General features: G+C 43.6%; 1 protein-coding gene and 1 long non-coding RNA gene across 4 annotated transcripts in view; one reads left to right on the forward strand and one right to left on the reverse strand.

The window, feature by feature from the left end:
- The window catches only part of frmpd1a (FERM and PDZ domain containing 1a), a 100,071-nt gene that overhangs the window by 47,481 nt on the left and 29,467 nt on the right, over positions 1-23,123 (forward strand). For both annotated transcript variants that reach the window (XM_043706677.2, XM_087994766.1), the window contains exons 3-8: positions 4,616-4,767; positions 8,319-8,421; positions 11,819-11,864; positions 14,015-14,119; positions 16,280-16,375; positions 22,598-22,723. In XM_043706677.2, the coding sequence (XP_043562612.2) occupies positions 4,616-4,767; positions 8,319-8,421; positions 11,819-11,864; positions 14,015-14,119; positions 16,280-16,375; positions 22,598-22,723 (628 nt within the window). The remainder of the gene's footprint in view (positions 1-4,615; positions 4,768-8,318; positions 8,422-11,818; positions 11,865-14,014; positions 14,120-16,279; positions 16,376-22,597; positions 22,724-23,123) is intronic.
- Positions 5,922-23,123, reverse strand: part of LOC148151824 (uncharacterized) — a 68,728-nt gene continuing 51,526 nt past the window's right edge. For both annotated transcript variants that reach the window (XR_015759530.1, XR_015759528.1), the window contains exons 3-4: positions 19,696-19,819; positions 5,922-7,458 (exon numbers count right to left, since the gene is read on the reverse strand). This is a non-coding gene — a long non-coding RNA (uncharacterized LOC148151824). The remainder of the gene's footprint in view (positions 7,459-19,695; positions 19,820-23,123) is intronic.

A 23,123-nucleotide genomic window follows, 5' to 3' on the forward strand; every position in this document is an offset into this window, starting at 1 on the left:
GCCTTTACCTTGCTGATTTCTCTCAATTATGGCATTACATGCCCCTGTACTGTAAAGCGATTCAGCATTGAATTTATAAAACTACATTTTGTCACCAAAAGCATTATCGTTTTTGTAAATAAAATCTCACAGACAAAACAGAATGACCCTTTTCAAAAGCACAAAGCACTTTCAGTTGTTGAGAGTTTTGATTTTCCCTTGTCTATAATATAACAAAGAGCCACAATTGCTACATCGTTAAAAGCCTTTATGAATTATTTATCTGCACGAGATCATGTCAATCACCTTGTCTGGAAGTACCGGATTTCTGATAGCCTGAAGTCAGATTAAATTTAATGTAACATAAATACCCTACTCCTTTCAGCTGCATCTTTGTTCCAATCCAGACTGTTTCATGAAAAATTGTTGTGCAATTTAAGAAGTAATTTTCACCCACAGATCACCAGCTCACATCTCTGTACAGTTAAGAGAATGCTGTAACTTAGACATTGAACAGTAGTCCTGTAGGCTCTAAGTCAGGCCTCCTGACCTTTGCCTGATGTACATTCCTTTTGAAATAGAAATACTAAATAGTAAAATGTACTCTTAAATCCCATTGCAGGATGGTTAAGAGAAGGGGGCTGTTCCACAAACATAGCTCAGGTATTTTCAAAGAACTGATTGGGGGTGTTCACAATGTACGAAACATTTGAAAGGTTAGATACAGTTCTAGCTTCTTAATATGGGCATCATGATAGTCTGACTGGCTCTCACTCAGAGCTGAAGAATCTTTAATACCCGATTCCAGAGCTGACAGTGAGATGTTCCAGTCTGCTCCCATGTGTTCTGGGCTGGCGGTGTTTGTGTGTGTTTGTGCTGGGTGTAATGTGTGGTTACAGGAAGAGGGCTGGAGATAGGGCACAGTGTAGAAGGCTTGCTCCTTCCACCCCCTGTGGTGGCCTGGCTACGTCCCCTGTTTATAATCCACATTTTTAATAAGTGGTAGAGCAGGCCATCTCTGCTGCTTACCCTGACCTGCAGAGGGGTGTTGCTATGGTAACCTCTGGTAGGCCTTCCAGTTGGGGTCTGCATGGAACACTTCAGCGCACGGAATCTTGTTGCCCACCAACAAAACAAAAACATTCTAATCAGATTCACACCCAGCAAGGAGACTTCCTTTGTGCTTGTTTGAAAAATCTCACTGATTTGAAATGATCTATTGCTTTTTTCCAAACTTTTTGTCATGAACATCCTTTGAACATCCTGTACTTTCTAATACAGTGATGTTGAGCTGAATTCTCCGATTTCTCCTGAAAGTGTGACGGCCAGTGAGCTTCACAGTGGCCCACAATCAATTTTCTCACACTGTCTTCTACTTTTCTCTTCACTAATTATACTCCTGAGATGTTGGCTGCATTTCTCATGAAATCGTGTATCCTGTGCCCCAGGTAAGATCTTCTCCTGGTTTCCTTGTACCACCCACCCCTGCCCCAAAAGCCCAGCTGCCACTACTTCAGACTCTCCCAATCAGCATTGATCTCTCACACTGCAGGGGCTCGATCTGAAAACGGTCTCAAGGGGAAAGACAAACTCCTTCCAGGACAGAGATCTGAAGGTACTGCTGGGCTGTCTGGTGGAGAGGATGGGAATCCTTATCCTTGCTCACCTCCCCCATCCCCCAAAGGGGAACACCATAACAAAGCCAACCAACCCTGGCATAAAGAGCAGTGTGGGTCAGTGCTGTGCACAGAGTGAAAAGATTTTCTGCACTCTGCAAGATCAAGTGCCACCATCTTCTCTCTGTTACCTCTTACTCAGGATACGGGCACATGCCTTTCCCAAGACTCATGAACTACTTGAATGCATCGTGTCCCACCCAAGGGCTCACAGCATCACCTCATCCTCCCAAACTGCTAACCCTTTCTGCATTTCTAGCTCACTCACTGGGGACACCTGATGACCTCTTGTGACAATGCTGTGGCTATAGGAAGTTTGTTTTGTCCTGGTTACGATTAAGCAAAGTTTTAAGGCAGAGGTGCTGAAATGGCTAGTGAGAGCCTAGAAAGTAAACAACTTGGGAGGCCTTGTTTTTTTTTAAAGTTAGAATAATAGATGCAGCCTGATAGGTGTGGCCAGCTCTCACATGTCAGGATTTCTAGTTTTTAGTTTTTTAGTTTTGAGATTCAGCATCAGTTGCTATTGTGAGGTAGAAAAAGTGGAACCTATTTTTCCCCTCTCTTGATTATAGCCAAAAGCTAGCGGTTCTCTTCATAGGTTGCCGGATTACATGTGAGTCAAAATCTGTTTTCTGAATTTGCCTTTTTGCCAAAAGGTGTGTTTATGGAATACTACTATATTGAAACAGTTAATTAGTATGGCTCTGACCTTTCTGTTGGGAATTTTCACTGTCTACATTTCGTGGTAGAGGAGAGGTGTTTTGGAAAAGCGATGTAAGTAGGCCGAATTGGGCTTTTAATGAACTGCAAATGCACTGAAATAAGGTCGTCACCTCTTCGAACTCACCTTTCTAAGCTTCATGGCAAATCAAGACCTTCTTTTGCAATGATGCAAATCTAGACTTTTTTCTTTCTCACCTTTATTTTGTCACCACACTTGTCATTACTCTCATGACATCAGGGTGGGAGAATTCACTCAAACTTTTAAAATTAAAACTAAGCCTTTCAAATTCACAACTGTCCCAGAAGATGGCATTCCAAGGTAATATCTGGGACTGTAATTTTCAAAGTTTCCCAGCACTGGATCAAAATCCCATGGCCATTTGATGTCTAACCCAATAATTCAGATCTCTGAATCATTTATAGAGTCAGGGCAACACGAAAACAGACTATTCAGTCCAACTCATCCATGAGGACCAGATAACCTAATTTAGTCCCATTTGCCAGCCTTTGGCCCACTAAACCCTTCCTGTTCATATACCCATCCAGATGCTTTTTCAATGTTGTAATTGTGCCAAAGTCCACCGCTTCCTCTGGCAACTCATTCCATACACACACCACCCTTTGTGTGAAAAAGGTGCCCCTTAGGACCCTTTTAAATCTTTCCCCTATCATCTTAGACCTTTGCCCTCTAGTTTTGGACTCCCCCACCCCATGGAAAAGTCTTTATCTATTTACCCTCACGGTTTTATAAACCTCTGTAAGGTCACCCCTCAGCCTCCAGGGAAAACAGCCAATCTTGTGGCAGTGACTCTGTTGTCATTGTGTATCCCTCCTCCACATTCATGTTTTGCTCCTTGATTTGTTCCATTCTGACTTCATTTGCCTAACACCATTACCCCTTTTGTTATTGTCCAGTCTTCAATCTCATCACAGACGATCCCATGGTTTTTCTTTCCACTCTCTACCCTTGCATTTGCTTAAAACCTGGTACATCCCTAAGGCTAGGATTTAATGTGGTGAGTGCTAAGTGCAGGCATAGGTGACTTCATGGGGCATTAACCTACTAGCCCCCTCTATCACCCCAGCATGAAGGCTCATTGTATTGAGCATCAATTTGGTACTTAAGGGCTTCTCCTTTATCCAATCAGGAGCCTGCTCACTGAATCCTTGCCTTGTCCACCACCCGCCCAGAGGTAACTGGCCAATCAGAGATTTGTAGGCTCAGGGAGTATGGTTGGAAGCACAAGTGGTACACCATGACCAGCTTCACCAGTGGGTAAGTAAGTGGGTATTTTGGGGATGGGGTGAGCAACCTCTCCCTGTCCCAATTAGCCCCAGATTGAGGCAAGTGGAGGTTCCCTGTGAAGAAAACACGCCCTGTTCCCACCAGCTGGGAGAGAGGGTATTCAGGCCAATGAGTGGCTTAAGCCCTGAAGTGCCCATTAGCCGATGATTCAAAAGCTTCACTTGTTGGCGGGCTGAGGATGTCCACCATGGATTTTCCTGCCCGGAGTGGAGGTGGTGAGAAAGGGACTGAGTACACCTCCGGGTGAACTCAACCAAATATTTGCCTTTTCCTCACAATCTCCAGGGAGGGGAAATCGCACCCTGACTTTATTCACTTCTGATGAAGGCATATTGGAGCCTGAGCAGACCATTCAGCCCTTGAGCCTGTTCCGCCATTCTAGACCATGGACTGATCATTCACCTCACTAACCTAAAAATTTCTCCACAGATGCTGCCAAACTTGCTGAAAATTTCCTGGTTTTATTCACTAACTGCATTTTGATCTCATCCTAACCAATTTGCTGCAGTTTGGACAGGGCAGCCGTTCTGTGACTCTTAGCCTCTGTCTTTGATTCTATTAACTCACCAAGAATCTTCTGATCCTTTGACATTCTCGAAACAGCTTGCTGGAATTTTTCACCCTGGATTTGGCAGGTCCCTCTTGTCCTAGAGGATGGTGTGTGTCAGTTTTGAGGTGGATACAGAGAAGCAGAGGAAATCCCTTTTACAATGACCTATCTCTCAGAAAGCCAATGCGATGGGGAGAGGTTACGAGTGAGAATTTTGCAGGAAACTGACAGAGTCCAGGCTGGGGGTGGGGGATGGGGGATTGAAGGGGTGTGGTGAGGATGGGTGCGAGGTGGATTAAATAATATGGAAAATAATATGGAAAATAATAAGATACTGACAATGATTGACAAATACGACCCTTGCTTTGTTTGTGATTGAAGAAATCGAGGTCCAGCCGATGGAGCAGCTGCTAACACAAACCAGCTCAGCAGCCCTTTGAAGGTGACAGTGAAGATTATCAAAGATCCACTCCTGGACTACGGCTTTATGGTCTCAGAAGATTCACCAGTATGTGTGAGGTCTGTCACTGCAGGTAAATAACTGGGAATGGGAGGTTCCAATGTGGGCGGCACGGTGGCACAGCAGATAGCACTGCTGCCTCACAGCGCCAGAGACACAGGTTCAATTCCCGCCTCTGTGTGGAGTTTGTATATTCTCCATGTGTCTGCGTGGGTTTCCTCCAGGTGCTCCGGTTTCCTCCAGGTGCTCCGGTTTCCTCCCACAGTCCAAAAATGTGCAGGTTAGGTGAATTGGCCATGCTAAATTGCCCATAGTGTTAGGTGAAGGGGTAAATGTAGGGGAATGGGTCTGGGTGGGTTGCGCTTCAGCAGGTCGGTGTGGACTTGTTGGGCCTGTTTCCACACTGTAAGTAATCTAATCTAACTGAGGGAAGGCCTGAAGTGTTTTCAAGAGGGTCTGAGGGTCTGATAGGGGCAGGGCTTTTAACTGATACAGTCCATCTCAACACCTCCAGCATTAACCCTGACTCATCTCACTCTTCCTCCCACACAATCCTCTGACAACACTTTGTCAGCTTTGCCATGGTGACAGTACTTACAGTGGAATTTTCTCTTCCCCGAAGGTGATATAATGGGCTTGGCCCCTCCCTGTCTTCCTGCCACCTCGGTAATTAATTAAAATGATGCATAGACGGCCTTCTTGACTTCCACCAAAATGGTCAATTAGGGCCTTAACCCGTCACCTTCCAAATTATCTGCCCCCTGGTGGACAACAAAGGTGCCTAATTTCCGAACTGAGAAACCATGACAACTTGCAAACTAGGTTTAGGAATAGAGCCTGCATTTTATCCAACTAGGGACAATCGGGGCAGGGATGGGGGCAAGGGAATGGCCTCAAATCCGCACCCCAATTCAAGCCTCCAACTCCTCCTGAGACCCCTTCCTCAAGAACCCACCCCACAATAAGTTCATAAAAGTGGCTTATCATCGCATTGCTGGATTTTTTCCAAAGGGTAAGATATGACCAGTGGACATTAGGACCCAGAGGTTCTCTCCTCACGTATTTTAAAAAGTTCATAGAGATTTGTAGGGCCTTTACTACTGTCTCTGATCGGCTGAAAATTAGCTACATCTTCAGCCACTCTGTCCTTAATGATAGGCCTAGATATTTGCCAATGCAAGATGTGAGGTTAATTGGGCTATAATTCACCAGGCTTCTGAATTTAATTTAATTTAATTTATTGTCACGTGTACCAAGGCACAGTGGAAAGCTTTGTCTTGCGAGCAATACAGGCAGATCACATAGTTCAGTAGCACAGATAAGTAAATAATAGGTAAACAGCGGCAAAAACAAAAACACAGGTACAGGCGAATGTTAAGAGTTTGTGAGTTCATTCAGTATTCTAACAACAGTAGGGTAGAAACTGTTATGAAACCGGCTGGTCCATGTGTTCAGGCTTCTGTACCTTCTCCCCGAGTGTAGAGGTTGTAGAAAAACATTGACAGGGTGGGATGGATCTTTAAGAATGCTGGTGGCCTTTTCTTGACAGCGGGCCTGGTAGATGGATTCTATAGATGGGAGGTTGGCCTTTGTGATTGTCCGGGCCAAGTTCACCACTCTCTATAACCATCCCCAAATCTTGTTTGGTACAGCAGTGATACATCCAGACAGAATGCTGTCAATGGCGCACCTATAAAATTTAACAAGGGTATTCACCGTCATGCCAAATTTCCTCAGCTGCCTGAGGAAGAAGAGACATTGTTGGGCCTTTGTAATCAGTGCATCCACATGAAGAGACCAAGAAAGCTTGTTATGGATGACCATTCTGAAGAGCTTGACACTCTCCAGTCGTACCACCTCTGTGCTGTTAATGTGCAGGGGGGCATGAGTAATATCCCGCCGAAAGTCAATAATGAGTTCCTTGGTTTTGCCGACATTGAGAGCTAGGTTGTTCTCAGTGCACCATTTTTTCAGGTCTTCCACTTCCCGTCTGTAGTCTGTTTCGTCACCATCTGAAATTCGACTGACTATGGTGGTGTCATCAGCGAACTTGTAAATGGCATTAGTCTGGTATTTGGCGACGCAGTCATGGGTATACAGTGAGTATAGTAGGGGGATGAGTAAGCGCCCTTGGGGGGGGCTCCAGTGTTGAGTGTTAGTGAGGATGAAATATTGTCCCCAGTCTTCACTAATTGTGGCCTGTGGGTCAGGAAACTGAGGATCCAGTTGCAGAGAGTGGGGCTTAGTCTGAGATCACTAAATTTAGTAATCAGTCTTGAGGGGATAATAGTGTTGAAGGCTGAACTGTAGTCAATGAGTAGGATTCTTACGTAGCTGTTCTTGGTGTCAAGATGATCTAGGGAGGAGTGAAGGGCAAGTGATGTGGCATCTGACATGGATCTGTTGGTCTGATAGGCAAATTGGAGTGGGTCAAGAGTAGGGGGGAGGCTGGAGTTGAGTAATGCCATGACCAGCTTTTCAAAGCACTTCATGACTATTGATGTTCGGGCCACTGGGTGGGAGTCATTGAGACACGCAGCATGAGCCTTCTGAGACACAGGGATGATGTTGACCCTCTTGAAAAGGGTAGGGACAGTGGCCTGCTGCAGGGAGAGGTTGAAGATGTCCGAGAAGACCTCTGCCAGTTGATCTGCGCATGCTCTGAGTGCACGGCCTGGTACTCCATGTGGTCCCATCACTTTCCTTGGATTCACACGAAGGAAAACTGATCTGACCTCTGATGCAGTTCTTCTCCCTTTCTCAACTGTTGGAGTGACATGAATAATTTTTCAGTCTATGGGACCAGTTCCTCAGCTTTGACAGGTTACAGTCAGGGCATATTCATTGTCTGCACCAATTCTCCCTTAGAACTCTGGCATGGAATCTTCTGCTCTGGGCGATTTGTCACACTTTCATGCCTTTAACTTGTTCATTATTTTCATAGAATCACCATTGAATCCCTACAGTGTAGGCTATTCGGCCCATTGAGTCTGCACTAACCCTCTGAACAGCATCTCACCCAATCTCCTTAACTCCACATTTACCACAGTTAACCCATCTAGCCTACGCATTATAGGGCAATTTAGCACAGCCAATCCACCTAACCTGCATATCTTTGGACTGGCAGGAAACCGGAGCACCCGAAGGAAACCCACATAGACATGGAGGGGGAACGTAGAAGCTCCACACAGGCAGATTTGCTTTGGTTATTTTGGTGAGCTCCTGTCCTTGGTCCAATATCAATTTCCTTATAATTTCTAGCATGCTGGTCCTCTGGTTCTATGCTGCAATTATTCAACACACACAAGAACCCTTAGTCCCATTGACATTATCTGTGTTCCCTGGTTCTGTATAAGAAAGTCACAAACAGGTACAATCCACTTCTCTCTCTCTCTCTCTCCACAATCTGAGAAATGCATCATTCCCTTTTCATTGAGATGAGAGAAGCTTCAGGCAGCAAGACGTGCAGTTGTAAAAAAAAGTATGATTAATTATCTGTGTGTTTTTTTTAATCCTTTGCATTTGCTAATGAGCTTCCCATGTACTTTCAGCTTTTTCTCCTCTTTCTGTGAGGGACAACTAATGCTCCATTCAAAAATATGCTGACTTCATTTTGCTTCTTAGGTGGTCCTGGAGAGGGAAAGCTATTCCCAGGAGACCAGATTTTACAAATTAACAACATGCCTCTGGATACAATTTCCCAGGAACATATCGATAACATTATTAGGTGAGGACCCTTTTAGCGCATTCACTGAATGTAAAGTTTTAATAGTTACCACCAGCTAATCATTAATGACCAGAGTCGCAGGTAGACAGGATAGTGAAGAAGATGTCATGGTTTCCTTTATTGGTCAATGCATTGAACATAGGAGTTGGGATGCCATGTTGTGGCTGTACAGGACATTTGGTTAAGCCACTTTTGGAATATTATGTGCAATTCTCGTCTCCTTCCTGTCGGAAAGATGTTGTGAAACTTGAAAGGTTTCAGAAAAGATTCACAAGGATGTTGCCAGGGTTGGAGGATTTGAGCAATGGGGAGAGGCTGAACAGGCTGGGGCTGTTTTCTCTGGAGCATCGGAGGCTGAGGAGTGACCTTATAGATGTTTATAAAATCATGAGAGGCATGGTTAGGGTAAATAGCCAATGGCTTTTCCCTGGGGTGGGGGAGTCCAGAACCAGAGGGCATAGGTTTAGGGTGAGAGGGGAAAGATATAAAAGGATCCTAAGGGGCAACCTTTACACGCAGAGGGTGCTGCATGTATGGAATGAGCTGCCAGAGGAAGTGATGGAGGCTGGTACAATTGCAACATTTAAAAGACATCTGAATAGGAAGGGTTGAGAGGGATGTGGGCCAAATGCTGGCAAATGGGACTAGATTAATTTAGGATATCTGTTCGGCATGGATACGTTGGACTGAAGGGTCTGTTTTTGTGCTGTACATCTCTATGACCTTATTTGAGAACCTTTAAGTTCTTTAATAGGTGAACTTGCTATGAAGTTTGAATTATGAAGTTTTATGACATTCAAAGTGCTATATAAATGCAAGTTGTTGGTGGCAAACTCAGAAAATAAAACAAAGCTAAAGTGTAGAAAATTGTTTGCAGTTCTAAAGGGAGATCACCAACAAGATTTAATTGAGTGTCATATGTCTCCTTAGTTCTACAGCAGCTCACCCAGACATCTTGCACAATAGTGTTCTATAATATAAACCATTACATATATTGAATTACACAAACAGTTGAGTTCTCAATTACTCACAGAGACAAATATTCTGCTGCACGCACAGTCGACATTTCAATCGAAAATTCCATTACACAGACAGTTGAGTATTTTTTCACACACAAGGTTGAATATTCCGTTACACACCTTGCCTAGTTCTCTATTACATGCAAACACAATTGAATACCCCATTTTAAACACATTTGAAAATTCAAATACAAAGACAAACTTGTATGCACAATTGAATGCTTTGATATGCGTCAAGAGTGTGATGCTGGAAAAGCACAGCAGGTCAAGCAGCATTTGAGGAGCAGGAGAATCGACATTTCAGGCAAAAGCCCTTCATCAGAAACCCTTTATTCCTGATGAAGGGTTTTTTCCCGAAACGTCAACTCCCCTGCTCCTCGGATGCTGCCTGACCTGCTGTGCTTTTCCAGCACCACACTCTCGACTCTGATCTCCAGCTTCTGCAGTCCTCACTTTCTCCTTCTTTGATATGTGCACTGTCAGGTTATACATACAGTCAAATACTTGAATATACATATAGTCAAATACTCCATATACACACAATCAAGAACTCCATTTCAAGTACTATTGAATGCTCTGTTGTGTACCCTACACAAACAACCAGTACCCCATTACACGTACAGCCAATTTCTCCATAAATACACGCAGTTGAACACTCTATTATCCACACAGTTGAGTTCTTGCTTGCTTACCTAAGATGAATTCTCCATTGTATCCATAGTCCCACTATATACAATTCAGTGTATTCTATCAGAAATGCAGTTAAAGAAAGCATTTTAAGTTAAAGATTGTTCATAAATGATAAACCAAAGCAAGATGTATGTAGCGTGTGCATTTGTCAAACCCAGAGCCTCTTTTGTTGGAATATATTTCTCCTGTCCAATGCTTGCAGCTCTAGGATTGAGTGCTAAGGTGGGGATCATTAGAAAAGAATCTCTCAGTAACTTTACTGAATTTGATTTGCTTCCTGTTAAAGGTGTTGTCAAGGGTCTTGGGCTTAAACAGCGTTGTCTGGCTGGATCTTAAGAACTGTTTAGCAGAATATATAGAATGGAGTTCCCACTTGTGTAGAAAACCTCACTGCAATCCCAATTTAAATACATGCCAAACATTGGAGGCACGGTTTGTAAGAACCAAATATGTAAAACTAAGTATGGTCTGAGTTATGACTTGTACTCCTTTGGATGTATTTCAATCTCTAATGTGTTCAGGATCAAATCCAGAATGTGTAGGGCTGACGTCTTCATTAGACTTCACTCTGCTTTAATCTGGGTTGTGGGAGACTGCTTATAGGAAGACATCTTTGCCCTTTGTATCTGAACTCTGGACTTACACTGGAGCTTTAGTGCTATAGTTTACCAGAAATGTTTCTGTTGCTGATGTCTTTGTATAGACATTGGTTACCATGAAGGACTCTCCTTCTCAACCTTTCCCCTTGTCTGAGGTTCAAGTTAAACCACTACCATTACAGAAAGCCCTAATAGAGTCAGGGAGTCATGGAGATGTACAGCACAGAAACAGACCCTTCTGTCCAACTCATCCATGCTGATCAGATATCCTAACCTAATCTAGTACCATTTGCCAGCGCTTAGCCCAATATCTCTCTAAACCCTTCCTATTCATATACCCATCCAGATGCCTTTTAAATGTTGTAATTGTACCAGCCTCCACCACTTCCTCTGGCAGCTTATTCATACATGCACCACCCTCTGCGTGAAACGTTGCCTCTTATATCTTTCCCCTCTCACCCTAAACCTATGCCCTCTAGTTCTGAACCCCCACCCCCCAACAATAGAAAGATTGCAATGTGAATCTTTTTATTTCTTTATTTCTTATTTTCATAACTTATACTGTGTATATCTGTCATGTTCTGTAACTTCTTTCTTTATTTTCTCTAATTTTATACCTGAGATTTATACCTAGGTATTTTGTACCTATGATGGCACTGTGTATTGGTGACATTGTATACTTTTCACTGCACTCCAGTACTTTTGTAACTTGAGTACAGGTGACAATGAACCTAATTCTAATTCACCAGTCACGTCTCTTTCTCAAATGAGAGAGCAGTCCCATGGGTCTTGTAAGATAGTGGCAAATTTATTTTTAACATTGAACTACAATCTGAGTGAGATAGACGGACTAGATCAGATTGGGATGTCTGGTCAGTGAGGACAAGTTGGACAAAAGGGTCTGGTTCCACGCTGTTCAACTCTTATGAGTCTTATGTGTTGCTGTTAAGTTCAAGCCTGTGATCTCCTGTATTCCCAGAAAATAATATTCCGTGCCAGGAGCTTAATTTTGCAGGTTTTAGTCAAGCATCCTTTTTTTTCTGCACTGCACCCATATTGCTTTAATATTTGTCAAATTGTTTATTGCAGGGAATGTGGTAACACTGTTACAGTGACTGTACTGCGAAATACCTCAGTAAGTACAACCTTTCGACTTTAAAAAGCAGAGCTTTCCAATGCTACTCATGGTCATCGGTTCGATTCCAGCCTCGGGCGACTGTGTGAAGTTTTCATATTAAATTACTAAATTGCCCATAGTGTTCAGGGATGTGTGGGTTAAGTGCATTAGTCAGGGGAAATGTAGAGTTATATGGTAGGGGAATGGGTCTGGGTGGGATACTCTTCGGAGGGTCTGTGTGGACCTGTTGGGCCAAATGGCCTGTTTCTACACTGTCGGGATTCTATGGGTTTATTCACAACTCGTTGCAGTCCAGAAGCGATTCACTTGACGTGATTCAGATTCATTCCCAAATACTTTAGTCTGGCATTTGCAATGGCAGTTTGAATGACATGATATTCCTCTCAGCTCAGATATAACGGATCTATAGCTGGGATGGATGCTGACATCTACAGCGAGCACTTGATCTTGGACACGGGAACAGGAGCAGGCTATTTGGCCTGTTCCTTCAGTCAGCTGTACCTCATCTCTGTCTACTCACTGTCGCTGAGTATTTCAACAAAAATCTGTCAAGCTTAGTCTTGAAAACTTCAATTGACCCTGTTTCATTAGCATTAAGAGAACTAGATGTCTTGAAGTAAGCTTGCAGAAAGCCACCTGACTCAGAGCAGGATGGTGCTTTATGTTCAATTAACATTTGATGGGGCTTGATGAGACTGTGCACGGGTCCAAGTTTGACACAAATTCAACCAGCTCACGTCAGAAGGGTTCGATTCATGCTTCAGTGGCCATTTGTCTTGTGTGATGTGTTATCAAGCTACATAATCAAAGAAGTTTCCAGGCTTTATGCAGGATACAAACGAAGATTTGATCATTAATCTCAGCATATCCTAAAGTGGAGCAACACCCGTCAACTAGACCTCCAACTCTCTCTATCTAGCTAGAAGTCCATGTTATTACGGGGATATTGGATGAGCTTCAGTGCAAGACTGAGGCAAGCACTACACTTTTAGAGTTGAATTATTAAACCGAGATGCCATGTCCTCTTTCAGATGGATACAAAAGGTCATGTGGCACAATTTGAATGGTTTATTCCAAGGGGAATTAACTGCAAGAGTAGGGAGATTATACATTAATTTTACAGGGCACTGGGGAGACCACATCTGGAGTACTGTATAAAGTATTGGTTACTGTACTTACGGAAGGATGTTAACGCATCGGAAGCAGTTCAGAGAAGGAATACCTGGAATAAGTGGATTGCCTTAGATGGAGAGGCTAGACAGGATGGGCTTGTATCCCGTGGAGTTTTGAAGAGTTATAAGTGAATTAACTAAAACATCTAAGATCTCAAGGGGTCTTGAACGGGTGAATGCTGAAAGAATTCAGGTTTCCTCTGTGGGAGAATCTGAGAACTGGAGATCATTATTTTAAAATGGAGGTGGGCACCCATTTAAAACAAAGATGAGGAAACCCTTTTTCTCTCAAAAGGTTGTGGGCCTTTAGAATTCCCTTCCTCATGAGGCAGTGGATGCAGAATATTTAAATATTTTTTAAGGCAGAGATAGACAGATTCTTGATGACTGATGAGTTGAAAGATTATCAGGGAGATGCAGGAATGTAGCGTTGAGGTTAAAATCAGGAGGAGGCATGATGGCTCAGTGGTTAGCTGTGCTGTCTCACAGGGCCAGGAGCCTGGGTTTGAATCCAGCCTCAGGTGACCATGTGGAGTTTGCACAATCTCCCAATGTCTGCGTGGGTTTCCTCCTGGTGCTCCGGTTTTCTCCCAAAGTCCAAAGATGTGTAGGTTAGCTGAATTGTTAGTGCTAAATTGCCCATCGTATTCAGGGGTGTGTAGGTTAGGTGCATTAGTCAGGGGTTACTGTTGGGGAATGGGTCTGGGTGAGTTACTCTTTGGAGGGTTGGTGTGGATTTGTTGGGCTGAAGGGCCTGGATCCTGCAATAAAATCAGAACAGCTGTGATTTTATTGAAGAGCGAAGGAGGCTCATAGGCCTACTCTCTTAATCCTTGTTTGTATGTTCGTATTTTAGGTTACAATCAAACTTTTGGAACTCAGAACATCAGTGCAGGGCTTTCCCAATTGCCACACATTGTCAACACAAAACGCCAAAGCTGTTGTTTAAGTGTCATGGTTTCTGTTTGTATACAGGGGCCCAAGTCATCATTTATTACTGAAGAAAAGCGAGCCAGATTGAAAAGCAACCCAGTCAAAGTACGCTTTGCTGAGGAAGTGATCGTCAATGGCCACACACAGGTTTGTGCCTTCCACAGGCATTTAGCCCACTAACTAGTTCAGCCAGATTATAATTAATCTGATTTGCTCCCAGTATGTTCTGGACTGGGTAACTTGTATTTTTCTATAAAACACTAGGTGCCTTATTGGCTTTATGCTTCCTGAGGGCCTGAATAATGTTGATTGTGGTGAGCGTTAGTGAAACCTGAGTCCCATACTAGTATTCTAGAATTAAACAAAGCTAATTACAAAGGGAAATCAACAGATTTGGCCCTAGTGGACCAGGCGGAAAGACTAAAATGTAGGACTATTGATGAACATTAAAGGAGATACTTAATTCCTCCAACTAAAATATATTTAGAAAGGAAGAAAAGAATATAAAAGGGATAAATGCATCCAGAGCTAACCACGGAAGTTAAAGATAACATAAGGGCAAAAACTAAGGCATGCCATATTGCAAAGGGCAGTGGCAGGCTGGAGGATTGGGAAACTTTTAAAGACCAGCAAAGGGTGACTCAAAAGTAATAAAAAGAATGAAGGTTAATTCTGAAAGAAAACTAGCTCAAAATGTAAAAACAGACAGCAAATAATTTTATCAGTATATAAAAAGGAGAGTAGCTAAAATGAATGTTGGCCCTTTCGAGGTCGAGGAGTTAATAGTGGGGAGCACAGAAATGGCGGAGACTCTAAATCAATTTTTTACCTCAGTTTTCACAGTGGAAGACACTGAAACCATCCCAATGGTAACAGGTAATGCAGAGATTATAGAAAAGGTAGAATTTGTAGCAATCACCATCAATAGGGAGAAAATTCTGAGCAAAGTATTGGGATTAAAGGCAGACAAGTCCCCAGGATCTGATGACCTATACCGTATAGTCTTAAAGGAAGTGACAGCAGGGATAGTGGATACATTAATAATTATATTCCAAAATGTCCTGGATTCTGGAAAGGTTCTCGTGGATGGAAAATACCATGGTGCCAACTCTCAGTTATGCCACTACTTTTTTGGATGCCCAGATCAAAATTTAGTGCCCTCCAACTAGCCACATTTTGAGGCCTTCTTTCACTAATCTGAAGTAACTGTATGTCCTTCATTAGATCTACCAACTCTACTTAGGGTAGCACGATGGCTCAATGGTTAGCACTGCTGCCTCACAGCATCAGAGTCCCAGGTTTGATTCCAGCCTTGGTTGATTGTCTGTGTAGAGTTTGCATGTTCTCCCCGTGTCTGTGTGGGGTTCCTCCGGGTGCTCCGGTTTCCTCCCACAGTCACAAAGATGTGCAAGTCAGGTGTATTGGCTATGTTAAATTGCCCATTGTGTTAGGTGCATTAGTCAGAGAGGGATGAGTCTGGGTGGGTTACTCTTCGGAGAGTCGTTGTGGACTGGTTGGGCCGAAGAGCCTGTTTCCACACTGTAGGGAATCTAATCTAAACCTAACACAAGGCCCTTAGTAAGGCTGGAAATCTGCAACTTTAGGCACAAGAAGCACACTACCTCAACTCCACCCTCGATTTCTGATCTTCAGTGTGGTCCCTCCAAACCAGTTGCTTTGTTTGGCCTGGTCTCCGGACAAAACCATAGAAAACTCCTGTGATGGGGTTTTTTTTTTTATTGTTTAATCCCAAAGGATTGACTGAGCTTTTCTGTGGATGTGTGTGTGTGTGAGTGAACTTTGGAATAAAATGACAGCAAGAACTTCATGAATACCTGGAGAGATTGGATCTGAAACTCCAGGAGGGATATTGGAGGCAAACTGTACATATCACTAGGCACAAACACAAAAACAGGTACACACACACACACAGGCACAGACATATGCATAGATACAGACACACAGGCACAGATACAGACACACACACAAGCACAGATACCAACACTCACACAGGCACACATACGCAGACACACACAAACACAGACACATACAAACACACAGGCAAACACACACAAATGCATACACACACAGACAAAGATACACTGAAACATATTTGTGCACGCACACACACATGCATACGCACAAATACATCTACACCTATATATTTTATATATGCGTACACACACACTCTCTCTGCTGTCCCTCATTTTAGTATTTGTAACAAAGATAATGAGGAGTCTATTATGTTATTTTGCTTATCTGTTTTCATAAATAATCCTAGAATTTTGTGTTTTATCATTCCCGCAGGGTAACTCACTACTTTTCATGCCCAATGTTCTCAAGGTGTATTTGGAAAATGGACAGACCAAAGCCTTTCGATATGAGAAAAATACAACAGTGAAGGTAATGATGGCTATAGGTGTTCTTTGTTCCTTGCTGTGATATTTTCCCATTTGTTGATTTTGCTCAGCTTTGAATGTACTATTAATTTTAACCATCTACTGGGGGTGGGGTAGGAGGGAGGGAGGAGGTGTTGGGGATGGGCTTGGTGGGGAGGGCAGTAAATGAGTGAAAAATTTTAAGTCAGTTGTCAATGGATTAAAGTAGCATTAGTGACAAAGATGTAGGAGAGAGATGATGGTGCTTTTTTTCTTTATTTCTCTATTTTTGTACTTAAAGTTTGTAATAGGTAGAACTTTTATTTTATAGAATCCCTGCAGTGTAGAAACAAGCCCTTTGGCCCAACAAGTCCACACTGACCCTCCGAAGAGTATCCCATCCAGACCCATTCCCCTACCCTTTTACTTTACATTTCCCCTGACTAATACACCTAACCTACACATCCCTGAACACTGTGGGCAATTTAGCATGGACAATTCACTTAACCTGCATATCTTTGGATTGTGGGAGGAAACCAGAGCACCCGGAGGAAACCTACGCAAACATGGGCAGAATGTGCATACTCCACACAGACAGTAGCCTGAGGCTGGAATCGAACCCAGTCCCTGGCGCTGTGAGGCAGCAGTGCTAACCACTGAGTCACCGTGCTGCCCCTAACTTTGTACCTAACGTGGTGCCGTGTGTGGTGGCATTGTAACTTGTCACCATACTCCTGTACTTTTATACTTGAGTACACGTGACAATTAAACCTAAAATCTAATTCTGATTTAAAAACCAATTCTAGACCATTCATTCCTGTCTACAAATGTTACTTTCCATTGTCACAATTTTTGTTTATGCTTTGTTAACACTGAATGTTGTAAATCAACATTTCCATTCAAGTGCCATAATGTTTTACAAGCTGTGGCCACTAAGTGATCCCAGGGATATATTTCACGCAATATGATGTGTAGTAAAGACTCAGGTTTGTTATCTAACCATGGAAGTTGCTATGGGCAATCTAGTATTCATTAATATAAATAATAGCGAGATTGATTTGGATTTATCATTCTGATAAATGTTAGATTCAGCACCTTACCTTTAAACAGAGGTCTCCTCTGGGAGTACTGGTGAGACATAAACATCCAAATTCAAGGAACAGGCTGTTTGACTGAAATGAGTTAGATTGTTCTTTTGTCTTGTTATAGAGTCATACAGTCATGGAGTCATGCAGCACGGAAAGAGACCCTTCGGTCCAACTCAACCATGCTGACCAGATATCCCAATCTGATCTTGTCCCATTTGTCAACATTTGGCCCATACTCCTCTAATCTCTTCCTATTCATCTACCCATTCACATGCCTTTTAAATGTTGCAATTGTACCAGCCTGCAACACGTCGTCTGGCAACTCATTCCATACATGCACCAGCCTCTGTGTGTAAAAGTTGCCTGTCAGGTCCCTGTCAAATCTTTTCCCTCTCACTTTAAACCTATGCCCTCTAATTTTGGATTCCCCTACCCTGGGAAAACGACCTTGACCAGTCATCCTATCCATGCCCCTCTTGATTTCTATAAATCTCTATAAGGTCACACCTCAGCCTCCTACACTCCAGGGAAAACAGCCCCAGCCTGTTAAGCCTCTCCCTATAGCTCAAACCCTCCAACTCTGGCAACATCCTTTTTAATATTTTCTGAACCCTTTCAAGCTTAAGAATGTATTTCTTATAGCAAGGCGACCAGAATTGAACGTAGTATTCTATAAGTGGCTTCACCAGTTTCCTGTACAATTGCAACATGACCTCTCAATTCCTATATTCAATGCACTGACCAATGCACTGACCAACATGCCAAATGCCTTCTTCACCACCCTGTCTACCTGCAACTCCAGTTTCAAGGAACTATGCACTTGCACTCCTAAGTATCTTTGTTCAGTAGCACTCCCCAGGACTTTACCATTAAGTATATAAGTCCTGCCCTGATTTGCCCTATCAAAATGCAGCACCTCACATTTATCTAAATTAAACTCCATCTGCCATTCCTCGGCCCATTGACCCATCTGATCAAGATCCTATTGTACTCTGAGATAACCTTCTTCACTATTTCTGCATCACCAATTTTTGTTTCATTAACATCCTGTTTTGCCCAGTGAAATCATCCACCTTGTCATTTAATCTCTCCTGCCTTCCATCACAGACCTTTCCTTTTTCTCTTTCACCACTCACTGCTCTCTGTCTGCAATACTCATTTTGAACCTGTTACATCTCCAACTCTCTCTAATTCTGAAATACGCTCTTCATTAATGCTGAAACTTTAATTTTGTTTCTCTCTCCATAGATACAGCCTGACAGGTTTATTATTTCCAGCTTTTTCTATTTTTTATTTCAGATTCTCAGTATTCTGATCTGCCCCTTATATTAAAATGATTTCTATTAACAACATAAATGACAACAATCTGCATTTATAGAGTGTATTTACTCAGGTGTTTCACAGGACATTTATGAAACCAAAATTGACACAAATCATATGAAGAGATACTAGGATAAATGATAAAACTCTTAGTGAAAGAGATGTGTCCTAGAGGAGGTGAAAGGGATGGAAAGGCAGGGAAATGCTGAACTTGGCTATCAGCGATGGAATGTTTAAAGTCAGGGAGGTGAATGAGGCCAGAATTTGAAGACTGTAGGTGTCTTGGAGGATGGTAGGAGTGGAGGACACACAGAAATAAGGATGGTCAAGAAAATGGAGGGTTTTGAAATGAAGGATAATGGTCAAGTCAATGTACACCAAACAGACAAGGTTCAGGTGAACAGGAACTTGTAAATTAAATGTAGGCAACAGATGTTTGGATAAGCTATCATCTATGAAGGGTGGGACACTGGGCTGGAATTCGGACCTCAATATAATTAAGTTGCAGTAGAGTGTTTCAGCAACAGATGAGTCAAGGATGGAGTCAGACAGTAGTATTGAGGTGGGATATAGGCAGTCTTAGTGATGATGTGGATTTGTGGTAAGATCTCTGGTCAAATGTAGTTCCCAGGTTGCAAAGTCTGGTTCAGCCTCAGCCAGTTGAGAGAGAGGTGGAATTGGTAACTAGAGAACACAGCAAGACTTGAAGATAATAGCTTTAGTCTTTCTGGTATTCAGTTTGAAGAAATGTTCTCTCATCAGTACTGGATGTCAACCCAAAGTCTGACAGTCTGGAGACATTGGAGGTTGGAAGGGAATCATAGTTCAATAATTTTTTGAGATTTTAATTTGGTTATGAATTGAAAGAGCAAGATTGATTATACTGTAACCATCTGGTAATCTGTGAAATGAGCGAACTTTGAGGTACAATACTGACCACGTTTCAGAAGTAGCTCTTTGGCATTAAAGCACTTTGGAACATCTTTTGGTGATAAAAATGTGCTGTCCGAATGCTGTCCCTTTCTTTAATGCACATGAACAGTATACAAAAGCAACCGAATCTGCAGAATAGCAAATAAAACATAGAACAAAAATTATTGATGTAGGCTTGTCGGTCAACCCTTGATTTTTAATCTGATTTTCAAGGTAATATCCAAAGTCTTGTATTCACTGCATAATGGATGAAAGCATTTATCCACTAAAGGCCAAATTCTGCAGTGAGGATTGTCAAGGTTCATGTATGATAGCTGAAATAAGTCAACTCCGAAAATGCTTTTCCATCTTTGCAAGTTAATGTATCCAGCAATTAAAAAAGCTTTCAAAAGCTTTTAGACGTTGACAGAACAGGACAGACAATAGATGTTGGAAAGGGAAACAAGAACGACTACTAATTACAATGGGCTCTGTCCTGCCAATGGCAGAGGTACTGGGAGATATGGTAACCCCCCCGACCCTTTATGTCTGGTCACCAATTAGTTCTAGTCAAGAAGGTCCATGGGCAACCTATTCAATCTGCTAAGGTCTTAAGTAATCAATTATTGGCCACTGAAGAGCCTCAAATGACCACCCTTGATGTCTCTCTCTTTACATTCCTGCTGGTGGTTGGTTTCCCTGGAAAACCAGGGTGACCTCACTGCCGGATTAGGAGGGGGATCTCCAGTTACCCCAAATGGCACCTACCTCTGAACTCCCTGACCATCCCCCATCGCCTTCCCACACTGTGACAAGAAGATAAAGAAGACTTGTCTTATTGCAGCTGGATCTCATGATGAGTAGGCCTTGCCTGACTTCAGGACTCAAAGGCTGCTAGCCTCTGAGTCAATGAAGGGCCAGGAAACTCACCCAGGCTTACCAGTCAGCTCTGACTGTCTTCTCAGCCAAGGGCAGGGGTACATTACTCACCACCTAAAGCCAATGTGAGAAAAAACAGGAACTTCATGCCCTCTGAGTCGATATATTAGGCACCAGGATTGTGGACGGTGCATAGGTTTGGACAATTTATAGAGCAAGAGATGTAGTGAGTGAATGGAGAAGGGAGTTTGGACAGTGGGCGGAGAAGAGGGTTGGTATAGTGGGTGGAGAAGGGGTTTGGGAGAATGGATGAGGAAGGGGTTTGGGACAGTGGAGAGAGATTGTGGTTGGGAGAGTAGGTGGAGAAGGGGGCTGGGAGAGTGGGTGGAGAAGGGGTTTGGGAGGGTGGGTGAAGAAGGGGTTTGGGAGGGTGGGTGAAGAAGGGGGTTGGGAGAGTGGGTGAAGTAGGGGGTGGGGAGGGTGGGTGAAGAAGGGGGTTGGGAGGGTGGGTGAAGAAGGGGGTTGGGAGGGTGGGTGGAGAAGGGGTTTGGGACAGTGGGTGGAGAAGAGGGCTGGGAGAGTGGGTGGAGAAGGTGGTTGGGAGGGTGGGTGAAGAAGAGCCTCAAATGACCACCCTTGATGTCTCTCTCTTTACATTCCTGCTGGTGGAGAAGGGGTTTGGGAGAGTGGGTGGAGAAGGGGGTTGGGAGGGTGGGTGGAGAAGGGGGTTGGGAGGGTGGGTGGAGAAGGGGGTTGGGAGAGTGGGTGGAGAAGGGGGTTGGGAGGGTGGGTGAAGAAGGGGATTGGGAGAGTGGATGGGGGTGGGGGTTTGGGAGAGTGGATGGGAAAGGCGGTTGGAACAGTGGAGAAGGGCATTGGGAGAGTGGGTGGAGAAGGGGGTTGGGAGAGTGGGTGGGGAAGGGGGTTGGGAGAGTGGATGGGGAAGGTGGCTGGGAGAGTGGGTGGGGAAGGCGGTTGGGAGAGTGGATGGGGAAGGGGGCTGGGAGAGTGGGTGGAGAAGGGGGTTGGGAGGGTGGGTGGAGAAGGGGTTGGGAGAGTGGGTGGAGAAGGGGTTTGGGAGAGTGGGTGGAGAAGGGCATTGGGAGAGTGGGTGGAGAAGAGGGCTGGGAGAGTGGATGGAGAAGGGGGTTGGAATAGTGGGTGGAGAAGGGGGTTGGGAGAGTGGGTGGAGAAGGGGGTTGGGAGAGTGGATGGGGACGAGGGTTTGGGAGAATGGGTGGAGAAGGGGTTCGAAGAATGTTTGGAGAAGGGGGTATGAAAGTGGATGGAGGATGGGGTTGGGACACTGGATAGAGCAGGGGGTTCTTACAGCAATGGAGGAGCGGATGTAGACTGTGGATGGAACAGGGACTGCAGACTTGGGCAGTGAGTAAGGCAGGATGTTAGGGATGATTTAACACTATTTCCTTCTTATTTCTGCAGTGCTTATAATCATGTTGCCTTAGGAGTCTTCTTAGATTATAAGAGCATAAGGAATAAGTGGAGAAGTAGGCCATTTAGCTCCCTCACTCCTACCCTGCCATTATGAAAGATCATGGCTGATCTGCTCCTGCCCTCAACTCCTGTTTCATGCTCACTTCTTAATATTTTAAATATCTACCTAGTGCTTCTTTAAATACTTTCAGGGATCTCAACTCCACAACACTTTGTGATTGAGAATTCAGCTATTCACCTTTCTCCGGGAAAAGAAATTCCTTTCCATGTCATTCTGTAACTATGTCCCCTAGTTCGAGATTCCCGCACAAGTAGAAACATCTTCTCAACATCCGGCTTTCACGTCCCCTGAGAATCCTATATGTTTCAATCAGGTCACCCCTCATTCTTCTACACTCGAGTGAATAATGGCCGAACCTGTTTAGCCGTTCCTGAGAACTCAACCCCTTCATCCCAGGAATCAGCCAATAGAAGAGGAGTATTGTGTGAGTGAAAGCTGGGGATAGGTAATAAGACCATATATCTTCAACAGGAAATTCAGAAAGGCAATAAGAAATTAATTTTGTTGTTCCCTTTCTTCTGCAATTTGACAGGATATCATCCTCACCCTGAAGTCAAAGTTATCCATCCGTTGTATTGAACATTTTGCTCTGGTTTTGAAGGAACGATACAGTATCACCAAGGTCTATCTCTTACATGATGATGAAATCATTGAGCAGGTATGTTGGGGTTTCTGTGCACTGTGTACATGAGGGAGTGATATCCCTGAGAGTTTGCAAGCTTTTAAGTAGACAACTAAAGTTACCCACATATGCGTCTACAGAATGAAACCCTTAACCATCCTCTGTATCCGTTCTGAGGAAGGGTCACTGGACCCACCGGGTCACAGTAACTCTGATTTCTCTTCACAAATGCTGCCAGACCTGCTGAGCTTTTCCAGCAACTTCTGTTTTTGCCTCTATATCTGTTGGCTTTGTTACCTAACATTGGACTGCTGTTCAAGTCTGGCATTTTAAATAGTTTGTTCCATCTGCTGCAGTCGAAAGAAAAGTTCTATTTTTGGAGACTTTGTAAATGGAATTTGAACAAAGCAGCATCTCTTGGCTTTATCAAATTCTG

The sequence above is a fragment of the Chiloscyllium plagiosum genome, unplaced genomic scaffold (genome assembly GCF_037043375.1).
Source record: "Chiloscyllium plagiosum isolate Xiang-an unplaced genomic scaffold, Cpla_swu_hap1 HiC_scaffold_2, whole genome shotgun sequence".
Classification (NCBI taxonomy): Eukaryota; Metazoa; Chordata; class Chondrichthyes; order Orectolobiformes; family Hemiscylliidae; genus Chiloscyllium; species Chiloscyllium plagiosum.